This window comes from Cardiocondyla obscurior, linkage group LG14 (genome assembly GCF_019399895.1).
Source record: "Cardiocondyla obscurior isolate alpha-2009 linkage group LG14, Cobs3.1, whole genome shotgun sequence".
NCBI classification, from domain to species: domain Eukaryota; kingdom Metazoa; phylum Arthropoda; class Insecta; order Hymenoptera; family Formicidae; genus Cardiocondyla; species Cardiocondyla obscurior.
In genome coordinates, this window is record NC_091877.1 from 351,090 (window position 1) to 363,309 (window position 12,220).

General features: G+C 44.8%; 1 protein-coding gene across 17 annotated transcripts in view; it reads right to left on the reverse strand.

Annotated features, from left to right (window-relative positions):
* Positions 1–12,220, reverse strand: part of Pmca (plasma membrane calcium-transporting ATPase 2) — a 72,897-nt gene that overhangs the window by 44,267 nt on the left and 16,410 nt on the right. For 16 of the 17 annotated variants that reach the window (XR_011546626.1, XR_011546628.1, XR_011546627.1 and 13 more), the window contains 5 exons: positions 1,415–1,692; positions 1,139–1,336; positions 694–932; positions 402–537; positions 124–258 (listed from right to left, as the gene is read on the reverse strand). Coding sequence is in view for 14 of the 17 variants with exons in the window: in XM_070666321.1 (XP_070522422.1) it covers positions 124–258; positions 402–537; positions 694–932; positions 1,139–1,336; positions 1,415–1,571 (865 nt within the window). In the remaining 3 variants the exon portion in view is untranslated. Of the gene's footprint in view, positions 1–123; positions 259–401; positions 538–693; positions 933–1,138; positions 1,337–1,414; positions 1,693–1,906; positions 2,517–12,220 lie in introns of those variants that run through there. The other variant, XM_070666317.1, reaches the window with a different exon arrangement.

A 12,220-nucleotide genomic window follows, 5' to 3' on the forward strand; every position in this document is an offset into this window, starting at 1 on the left:
AAACACGTACTATATAAATTTAAATGTAGAAGAAAATACATTACTCTAAGAATTTAGTAACATCTGTATAAATGTATAATCATTCAAAGTTGTCGCTCGATTAAAGGTGACGATTGCACATACCTTTTTTCATTTTCTTGATCTCTTGCTCCTGTTGATCAACAGCAGCACCCAGTAAGGTAAAGATAATACCCGCTTGAGAGTTAACACCTACTGCAGTAACCAACATTTTTCCGGAACCCTCCATCACGTGAGTACCTTTTCAATAAATCAAAATACACAAAATAGTTTTTTATCGCGTAAGAATTCTTCAAACATTTTAAAACTTTTTTTTTATATATATATATACGTATAAAAAATATTTTAGCAATAAGAAAATAATTCAACTGAAGCTTTTTTACCTGAAAGTACTATAGGATCGAACGATTCTCCTTTCTTTACATGATCTGACTCTCCAGTCAAACTGGATTCATCCACTTTGAGATCGTTGCTTTGTATAAGAACACCGTCTGCAGGCAACAGGTCTCCGTATTTTATCTATATTGCCAAACAGCTAATTTAATGTAAATTTTGCTTGCCTGTGTTACACTAATATGCAATAATATCGTAAAAAAAATAACTCGAGATTAAGAGATTAATATTAATTAATAAATTGTATAAAAAAGTTAATTAAGAATTAATAACTGGATATACCTGACAAATGTCACCCACAACAATATCTGACACGGAGATTTGTTTCACTTCTCCTTGCCGTATAACCGAGAACTTGTGTTCTCCTTCTATCCGACTTTGAAGACCCCTAAACTGCCTCTCCTTGGAATAGTCATTAAACGCCGTCACTAAGACCACCACAATTACAGAAATCAATATAGCGAGTCCTTCAATCCAACCATATTTTGCTTCATCCTCGTCCACTGTTGCTGCCGTCGAAGCTAAGTGAAGAAAATATGTACAAATCTTTTTGAAAAATTTCTGAAGCTAAATTTAATAAGGCTTTACTTCACAATTATTATTATTATTAATATACAAACATATATATGTATGAGATTTTAATATAAAAATTCTATGTAAAATTTCTTTACTACACTAGGTAGGAACTACTCATAGATAAAAATTTGTGATATCACATTATACTTACGCGTTTCCTCATTATCAGCAGGATGATAAAAGCTAAGACCTAATGAAACCAATGCTGCTACTTCTAAGATGATTAACGTGACATCTTGTAATGCTTCCCATACTAACTGTAAAAATGTTTTTGGTGGTTTTGGAGGTATCATATTGGAACCAAATGTATCTCGCCTATGTTGTATGTCTGCTGCTGACCCACTAAGACCTGGGGATTGAGAAAAAACTTGTAAGGTCTGTCTACTCCTAAAAACGTTCGGTCGCGAGATATAGTCGACAAGCCTACCTTCATTAGGTGAAGTATATAGCTTTTTACAAATCTCCTGCACACCACCGTAGCCATTGATTTTATTGACACCCTCGCGACCCCGGAGCTCCATGAGCTCACGGAGTTGCTTAAGCGAGACACCATATTGGGCCGGCCGGCCGTCTATCGTCGCCATGTCCCTGTTGTCTTCGTTGGCCGAAGCCAACTACTGTTACACTTCCGCAAGGCTACCACAGCTCGTATTATTCTCTGGCGTCGCTGCTCCACTGGCCCCCAAGTAAATGGAGAGCCAACGGCTGAAACATAAGAGAAAGTTTTCAATTGTCGACCTGACAAAGTGGTAATAAAATGGATATAAACACATGTGCCACGTTACAATCCTATACATGTCATTCTTGAGCTCATTTATAACTTAAACTATCTCTATATCCACCAGCTAATTGGGAATTACAGTCTACTGAGTCAACGTCGATGCTTTTCAGCGAAAAGAATTAAGTGGTTGAAGTCTACCGTCACGAGACGTGTAGCGCACATCGTTGCACGACGACTGTGCGTGCACGACGAGCAGCTCCTCGGACCAGTGGGTGCCCCGGCAATCGAAACGCGAACGCAATCGATATACGCGCGGCCGCGTGTCAGGTAACTTAAACGAATATCTGATGATGGTGATGACGATGACGATGACGGTGACGGCGACGAGGACGAGGGCACGCGACTCGCGACGGACGTTCTCGTCGCTTATGCAACGCGATTATTGATTCTAGGGGTGTGCAGCGACGTCGAAAGGAGCAACATCGCTTCACCGTGCTGGTACCTACACACATGTACACGTCACGTAGCACTCGCGCGCGCAGCACACGTATACGCGTACGCGCGCACACCACGTCACCCTACCGCGGCGCTTCGCGCTAAATGTCAAACTCCTTTAACCCGGCACGGCACCCGAGCATACGCGTCCTGTGCCTCGCGGAGAATCGGCGAGTTCGGAGGAGGCGAGATCACGAGGCACTCGCGTTGCCGCGAGCGCGCGCGCGCGCCCTCTCGCGCACGCTAATCCTCCCGAGGTCGGTTAACCCTCTCCCCCGAGTTAAAGAGCCGAGAGCACACTCGTCCCCCGTCCTCTTCGTCAGGTGAAGCGAGGAAGCACCCCTCCAGCCCCTCTTCGCGGCCAAGCTGGAGCGCCGCACCGAAGATTGAGGTTATGCGCGGTATCGGCGGCGAAACGAGACCTTTGGTGCGCGGCGCGGGGCTCGCGGGCGGCCCAGCAGCGACGAGAAGGTTGGCGTGGATCGCCAGAGGTGAGACCCGGGGGCGAGAACGAATGCCGCGAACGCGGCCGCCGACGGAACGGAAAATACCGCTAACAGGACGGACTGTCACTCCACCGCTCGATAGGAATACAAACACGGTGCTCTAAAAATAACGACGCGCGTCGGACGGTGCGGCAGCGGGGGCGAGAGAAGAGAAAAGAAGAGGGGAAGAGGAAGAAGCGCGTTTACCTCTCGATGATTCCCTTTTTGTGTACGTATTGGGAAGAGGCGAGGCGCACGGCGAAAATCAATCGGTCGAACACCCGTTTTTTTCACTTTTTTTCTTTTTTAAGACTGTCCTACCGTCACGATTTCATGATTTTTCGTGAGTGACGTATCGCGGGCAGGAGACCTTGTCGGACGAACGAGCGGCGGGCCGGCGGCGACGGACGGCATATCTAGCGTGAAGTTAGGTTTCGATCGCCGCGACGAGGCAAGTGTGCCAAGTGAAATTACCCATTAGCGAATTAATAATCTAGAAATAATTGATTCGTGTTGCCCTCTAGTAGATGCGAGTGCAACTCCTATCTATCTCTCTTCCCCCTCGTTCTACCACCCTTTTATCGTCCTATCTTCACCACTTCCCTCCTCCTTTTTTTTTTTTTTGTCTAGGAACCGCCGTTTTATCTCGTACACCGCGGATTCGCGCGCGACAATTTCGAATTTCCTCGTTCCAAGGAAAAAAAAAGAATTTTTTTTTTTTCTCTTACGTAGGAAAGAAAAATCACTCTTGTGAGACAGAACTTAATTCCATTCCGGCGGAGAAACGATCCGAGTACACACACACACGGAAATTTAATCCGTTCGGTAAAAGCTCGTTGGTTTGCCGCGAGAGATCAGCGGTGGGACGACCAGAGACATCGGGACGCCGGGCGTCGCGACGCGACGACGGACGCGTTTCCCGCACGCGAGATGCACCGACTCACATCCATGTACAATTCACGTGATCCTCGCCCGTAGCGCGTTATTTCGAACCAAGCGATAACCGAGTTCCTTTTACTTCGACGTTACGCAAAGTTTGATCGAGATCGAACGAGCCGCTTAGGAGCTTGCTGTTAAAGAAATCGATTCCGCGCGCGCTTCGCCTTTGAGTCGCTCGGCTCTGAACAAAGGGAATCGCTACGACAAAAAACGGCGATTAAAGTGACTTTTAGTAATCATCAATTTTGAAGCCACTTTGACTCCGTAATCTACCCAGGATCTCCCGTCGACGTTGAAATTTCGCTTTATCCCACTCATCCGGACGGCGCGATCCAAGGGACGCGATCCCGACGAAATTGCGTAAGGAGAAGCAATTTCCCGAGTTCGCGAAACGTTTCCGTCGCTTTTCATTAAAACGGGCGTTGGACATTTGGCGCGAGCGCCCGCGCGCTCAACTCGTGCGTATACATACACACGTACACAGGTAATTGCATTTCGCTGCGTGCGTTGGGTAGCGAAACCACACCGGGGACGACTTTTATAGCGCGATCTCGCGACTTGAAATACTTCCAAAATGCATCGGCTCTCGACTACCTCGCGATCTCTCCACCTTCTCGCTCTTGGTCGCGATAAAAAAAAAAAAAAAAAAATAGGATCGCCCCGGGTCTCATCGATTTCGAAAGGCGAACTAAAGCGGAGGACGATCAAATCGTCGAATCGCACGACAAATCACGCCGCGGGTCAAGATAGGGTCGCGACCCAAGTGCCAAGGGTGGTTCGTTGCTCTAGGAGGAAAAGAACTCGCGCGCACGAATAATGTCGCCACGTCTTATCGCGACGATAACATTTTTGCGCCGAAGGAACGGGCGGTGTCCGGGACGAGGACCGGTCGTCGCTGGCGTTGTTTCAGCGCCGAGTGACCGCGGCCACGGGAGCGTATCGTCATTAATGCGCTTGCAAAGTGCGGCCAGACGGAGGGAGATGCTCGGAGGTCGCGAAATGATGTCACCGCTTACGCACGTTCATCGAATTAGACCCCGCGCGATTTTATTATCCGCTCAGACGGCTCTTAGCTAAACGAGTTTAATCGCTTTTGCATGAGCCGCTCTCATTATTCACCCGCGTCCCAGGCCGTCACGTAACACGTTAATCCCGTCCGGGGCGCGACGCCGTTTTCCCCGTAACTTTTTATTAACTGCACCCGCCCGTCGTCACCGCCGGCGACCGTCGCGAGATGAGAAATGCCCCGTCAAACGTCAGATCGTCCGTAAGACCGCCGGAAATTCGACGCTCGCCGAAGACTCGGAAGTGCCTCTCATGAATATTAATGCGGGAACGAAGTATCAAAGAAACTCCCGAGATATGCGCAGAGAATATGAACTCTTAAAACAATACTTGCATAAAAAAAAAAAGAAGAGAAGATATTCGTTTTACTGAAATCAACACCTCATCTCGACGCGCAGTTTATTTTGTGTTATTGATCGGCGATATTAAACATTAAAACCGCTACCGGGAGCTAAAACCGGGAATCGAAAAATTGAATATTTTTATGACTTTTCCTCACTTAAAAAAATATTTCAATTTACGAGATTTATTATATTTTATCTGAATTATTTATTTATTTTTAATAAACGTACTTTTTGTTGTGAATATTTTTTTTTCCCTTTTAATTTTGATCGAAATTTTGAGAAAAAAAAAAATTAATAAACTCGGAAAATCTTTTCCGGCATTCGTGTCCCTTATTTCGTCAAGTCTAACTCGTTTTCCTTCACGATAAAACTCACAAGAAAACGTTTACGTTATTCGCTCAAAGAAGTAGATAATGAAGGACTCACGGCAGTTTCGCAGGAGAATTTTTCTCAAATTGACCTTGCGATAACAGCCGACGACTCTAAACGAGTTGCTCAATTAAAAGATATTTCATAATACATATATAAAACATATATCTTTAATATAATTTATGCTCCTCTCTAAATTACTGACGAATACCTCATTTCGAGGTAAGGAAATTTGAGAAAGAAATAACGTGTTTCGCAAATTCAGTTCTGTTAACCGATCAGTCATTTGGATCGTCGAAAAATGTGAGTCTCACCTGCCAGCACGAGAAGGAGGGAACGGAAACCGTGGCGCGTTCCACGCGATCGTAGAATAAATAGTGTTGTGTCACAACTAGTCATCGAGCACGTTCGTGCTGCGCGAGAGATAGAAGAAATCAACGCGGAATGATTCATGAATGTAAAAGAGCGTCCTACGTAAAACACGCTCCTCTCTCTCTGTTTCGCGCGAGCCGTTCTCGGAATTCTGGCGCGTCACCATTTTCTTATCAAAATTCGAGCTCATCCCTAATGCTCGCGAGGCACGCTCGCGGATAAGGCACGAGGGTGGAGAGAAAAAGGCATCTAAATAAATATTTACGACGCTCCTCTAAGCCGCCTTGTATCCGACCCACTCGGGCGGAGTCGACGTAAACGCTAAACGCGTCGCCGACGTTCACTCGCATTCGTGACACTGTCGTTAAGCGAGCGACATATTATCCTCCAAGGATGACGCATATATTTGTTCAATACTTTCACCATCTCCCGCGTATGCGCGACATTGCGTTCGGAAAGAAACGAGAAAAACGCCTCGCCGACAAGGCGGATGAGGTAAACTCTAAATTTACGGCGTCATTCCGTTGCAAATGAATGTGGCGTGATCGGTGAATAATTTCCCGTATCGATCGAACTGACAAATTTGCGAGAAATAATGTACGGACCGCCCGCGGCTGCGTTTTTCGAAATGCAGGCCGCCCGGCGTCCTTCAATTTGCTAAATTACCAGGCGAGATAGTCTTTAATGACTGCGCAGTTAAAAAAAAAAATTTTCCAACAGCAGAAACGAACGGCGGAGGGCCCGGACGTAGGAAAGAATACGGAAACGGCTGTTGACTGCACGGGGAAATTATGCGGGTTTGCTGGCCTCTCGTCTCGTAATCGCGACAATCTTTCGCGAACACGTGACGGTAAAATAAAATTGCAATAGCATATCCCGCGCAATGCACCTTTCTTTAACACGCGGCGATAAACGTCGGGAGGCATCTGTTTTCCGATGCATCATTCATGGTTCTACCATTCGCTAAGCCTTGATTGCATCACTGTTTTTATTTAACTTCTAAAGAGGCTGCTGTTGAATATGTTAATATCTAAATTGAGAAAAGAGAGAAAGAGAGGAGGAGACGGACAATCATAAATTTTTTTTTTTTTCTCTCTTCTAAGCTGCGGCTTTTTCAGGAGGAATCTACATGTAAGCAAGCGTTTTACGTCACATTTCTCATTCAGTTTAAGTATTTTGCGTTAATAAATTGCTGCAAAAATATCCGGCAAAAATAATAATTTTTCTTTTATTTTTTTTTTAGTTGACGTTTATCTGTCTGCATAAACGTACGCGAAACTTTCATTCAGCACTGACAATGAGCACGAGAGTTCAACTAATGATACTCAGTGCTCTCGTGTTTCTTTTTTTCCTTCGTGTGCGTCGCTTGCGTAATGCGAAACAGAATTCCGCAAAGGGTTAAGGAATCGCTTTAATTACCCACCCGCTCCGATTTTATATTCGATACTACAATAACGGAGATTATTTTAAGCACGTGCGCGCGTTTTCAAGTTACGGACTCGCACATTACTATTATTATTTTTTTTTTTTCTACTTTGAAGTCAAAAGTATATGTAAAACCCAAACTATTTACCGCGTAATAAGCAACGTGAACGAGCAACGAGAATAAAGTAGCGCCCGCACGACACATCAATTACGTTACCGCTAATTATTCGTGGCCTTCGAAAAAAAAAACGTGAGACCCGTCATCGCGTCGCTTCCGCATAAGTTCTCGCAGCGATGAAGCCCGTGCTTTAATTTTTCCTCTTCGTGCCGATTTCTCGCGCAAGTTTTTCTTTTTTTTCTTCTTCTTCTTTTTGCGTTATCGTCAAGCAATTTGAAGAAATAAAAAGAACCGTGGCGCCCAAGAAACGTACACCCGCGAATTGGAATTCGAGTTCGAGTATAGGTTGACTCATTAAAAACGGATCTTGGAGTATCCGCGAGTTTCCTACACGTCGCACGTGACGTCAGTCTAATGGAAACGTCGAGTTTCTCGCGTTTGTGGATTTTTCTAGCTTATTTAACTACGACTAGAGGCCGCGGAACGTGTCGGGCGAGTTGACTTCGCGTTTCTTGGCTCCGCCGTTTTTCACCTCGTGAAATCGCAACTTTTATTATACACAACGCCAGGCCTCGGCCGGCGGAATACTTTCGCAACGTCTCTCCTTCGCAAATGATATTCTTCGTTAACGCACAATATCGCGTCACGCTAATCAAGGCCTCCGGCGGGGCGCCAAGTTGTCGAAAATTGCCTCGCGGCTGAGCACGGGCCGGGAAACGGTGAAATATGATACCCAGGTATACCGGGAAAGGTAGTAAAATGCAATACACAATGAGGTAATCTAAGCAACGGGATATAAACGGCGGAAACGAAAATATTTGCCCGTAACACGAATCCGCGCGTATCAATGGACTTCTCGCGGGTGTGTTTCTCATTAAAGCAATCCGCCTCGAAGCTCCATTCCAAATTGAGTCACGGAGATTACCGCGACCCTCTCGTGCCATTAATCCACTTAATTTACTTCACTTAAAAGAGCGGAGAAGCTTAGAATAATACGAGAGCCGTATCGTCGCGTAAGTCGTAACCGCGTCGCGCGTGTCAACCGCTCGCTCGTTACGCACAACGAGGCGCGTGTCACGCATCTCGCTCGATCAATCCGCGACTTTTTTTTATATTCTCCTCGTTATTTATTTATTTAATTTTCTTTTTTTCCCCCTCGTACAACAGTTTCGCGTGTCGCGATTTCGGCGTATCGACCACACTTATCCGCCCGTCGGTGCCGCGCACGCCACGCAAACTTTTCGAGACGGCGCGCGAGACGCGTTGCCGCTAGCGGTGATATTGTCGTACGCGTAATATCTCCAATTACCAGCCTTTCTGCGATACGTTGGATCGGCGGATGCCGTCCGTCGGAACACTTCCGCTGTGTATAATCGTTGGCTACCGCACACAGAGGCACGTAAGCGCGGAAATGTACGGAGGTCGGAGTCGCGCGCGGTCTCTCCGGGGACGGCCGTTGATATTACGAAGTAATCCACCGCGAAATATCACTTTACGACGTTTCCGCGCTTAGCCAGCATCGCGCTCGCTTTGTATACAACTGCGGGACAGCGAGGATATTTCACGCTTAAACGCAAAATTTTTTTCTTTTTTTTTCTCTCTTTTTTTTTCCCCGTTAAAATCACTTTCTTGGCCGCGAGGACACCCCCGCAAATTATCATGCAGCCGGCTACGATAAAAATATCTGCGAGAGTACAATCTACTTTTGTACTCTCGGATAACAATTTTTCAAGTTCCAGGGAGTTAAACTCTTTTTCGAGTATTTCGCACTTTCCTCGGGCTGTTAGATAACACTTAGGGAAGTTACATCGGGAAGCATTACGGAAAGTATTCAAATCGATTCCGATTAAAAAGTTATTACCGATAACTAAATGAGTGGAAGGTAAAGTCGGCGATTCAAAGTTGCAATATCTCTTTTTTTTCTTTTTCTATTTTTTTCAAAAAATAATGTCCTACTATTTTAATAATTTAATGCAAAAAATAATAATTAAGCAAAAATCTCCGAGTTCTTTTTTTTAATTGAGATTTCTCTTATCTGCCTATTTATCTTTAAATATCCTTGTCTCTTTTTCTCGTTACAGAGTGCGTTAACTATGTCGACGCATTGTCGCTGGTCAACGCACGCGTGCCGATCGCCAGCCAAAGGTGGACCCCTCCCCGCCACCCCCTGATACACCCTCCTCTTCTCCCGTCGATCTCGCCGTGGGCGCACGTGTAACGTAATCGCCGATAATACACGCACGGGCGCACCTCTTTTACGTTCCCGAGAGAAGTGACGTAGAACATGGGAGCATAGCTCTCGCGTACTATCGAATTCTGCGGTGCCGGATTCTGCGGTGTTTGTCAACCCGTCAGAAAATTCGGTGTGCGGTGTGTGTGGTGTTGCGGAAAATTGTTTTACTCGCACCCTCCTCCCCCTTCGACAATCGGTACTAACAACGATCCTGACTCATCTTCCCTCCGATGAGCGAATCCACAAAATCGTTTGTTTTCACGAAATTTCCCTGTTTGCGCAACGTAAGACTCTATAACGCGCGCAAAAAAAAAAAAAATTAAGTTTACTTTTTCACGTCCGCCTTTTAAGATAAATAAATCGTTGCGAGATGGCCCAGTTGTCGGACTGATAAAAATGCGGATTGAAGAAGGTCCAAGTCCGAATCTGGGATCGAGTTCTCCGGCAGAGATTGTAAAAAAAAAAAGAAAAAAATAAATAAAAATAAATAAGAAGCTTTAAATATGCCTATTTATTTCGAAGATTTGATGGTTTATGACTCAAGCACGTGAATATGTATTAATAAAACAATAGCTTGGCCTCAAAACCGGCGAACCGTATAATTCATATCGCTTCTATTGTTATAAACCGTCAAGAGTACTTTCCCTTTATCCTTCTCTCTAAATTTCTTCCCCCGCGACTTGGTTCCTTTAAACGATGCATTTCCTGCTTCTAAGAAAAGTTCGAAAATTAGGACGAAAGGCAAGATCGGCCGTTGGCGCAAATTTAATCAATCTCGCGCGGATCTTCGCACGTCACAGCGTCGTTCGCCAGAATCGTTTCGAATAATGATCAAGGTTACACAGATCTATCCCTTCCCTCTTTTTCTTTTGTTCGTCGTGCAAGACGTATTCAGGAAGGAACAATTTCATTCGATTCGCTCGTTTTTTTTTCCTTTATCTCGCTCTCCTTGGAACGGTGATTGTTCTCATAATGACATAAGCTTCTCGTAGAGGTAAGTAGCACAATTTTATCACGTCGAGAAGAGAGAGATAGAGATAGATAGATAGATAGATAATAAAGGAGAGAGATAAAAAAAAAAAAAATTGGGAAACATCGTAACGACTATAACAGAGAAAGTGTCGAGACAAAACTGCATTATCTCCACCATCCTTCTTCCTCTCAACTCCGTTCGCGTTCCCTCGAGAGATATTTCGGCTGCGTCTGTGCTGACGTCAGATAGATAGAAAGCCGTGAATAATGCGAACGCGCGTTGCGTGTAATTGAGATACTCGAGATGAGAACGATACAAGAAGAGACAGATGAGTTGTAACTCCACGTACGTATATACATTTACAAGAACTATTTCCCGGAAAGATCGAAATAGAAAGGAATTACCGGCGAGACCGAGCTGAGAAATTCAATTTGCCGTTTTCAGAGACGTTACTTAAATCTTAATTAGACCGTTGCATCATCCACGATCGAAGAGTACGCGGCGTCGAAACTTGCCCGCCCGATTCGTTGGATTAATGCGGAAGATCTTCACCGCGTGCGACACACACGGGCTCGCGGGGGTGACGGGAGTGTTTCCTCCGCGTTTCCAAGCGAGAGAAGATAATATTTCAGTTTCCTCAAAAGTGATGACGCGTGTCGTTACGTATGTAAATATTCCAAATTTCTTAGACAATACCCGCGAGTATCCGTAGAGATAATAGATACCAAGAAGCGTCTCGAGATTCGTTGAAACAACGCCGAGAACGTAAGAGACGTCGGACACGAAGAGCGTTTCTTATAAATTTGGCAAAAGCGTATTGTGAAAGGTACGTAAGGCGGTCGTCGCGAAATTTCGAGCGCCCTGTCGCTATAAAAATGTCGACGGTTCATCGGGCGCGTTAACAGCGGCGGATGCATTTCGCGGAATAGCAAAAGACAAAGTAATTCCATTTAGCAGGCTTGCTCGTGATTAAAAATAGCGTCGCGGTGTCTTCGTGCACGCGCTCCGTTCTCCTCTCCTTTTCTCGCTATCTTCTGTTTCTCTCGCTCATTCTCTCTTGAACTGGCGCACCCATTCGTGCGCCATTTGTACACAGGGTGCTGCCCCAGAAATCCCGTTCTTAATTTTAATGGTGCGATCCGTGCGCGCAAAAGAGCAACGCTCGCCGTCGCGTGTCCCGTATTTTGTAAATCGAAGTAATAAATTGTTGCAATCAATTCCGATGAGATTAAAGCCGTTAATAATGTTATTTGCCCAACGAAGTACAATTTTTATCAAACAAACTTCTATAATTAATTTTTCGTTTCGCCTCCAAAGTTCTACGTTTTGTCATTCAAGATAATTTATCTGCAGCTTGTCACGTGTTTCGCTCCAAAGTTATTTTTTTTTTTACTCCGTCCACTTTTAATATTCCAACAACGTTCTGATAGCATTTTAATTTAATTTCTTTTTTTTGTCATTATATTTCAACTAAACCGATGTACCGAGAGGGGGGGGGAGGGGGCCTGATAAGATCGAAACGTTTACATTTGCGTCATTTGATATTGACGATAAATTCATAAATATTAAGTGCCTTCTATGCTCGTCAGTTTGGCCTTTTAATTTGCTTAATCAATTTTTTAATAATACTTCGCATTTCCAGTTACACGTAATTGTTAATGTTTTAGTTTAATATAATATTTTGACTGACGCAC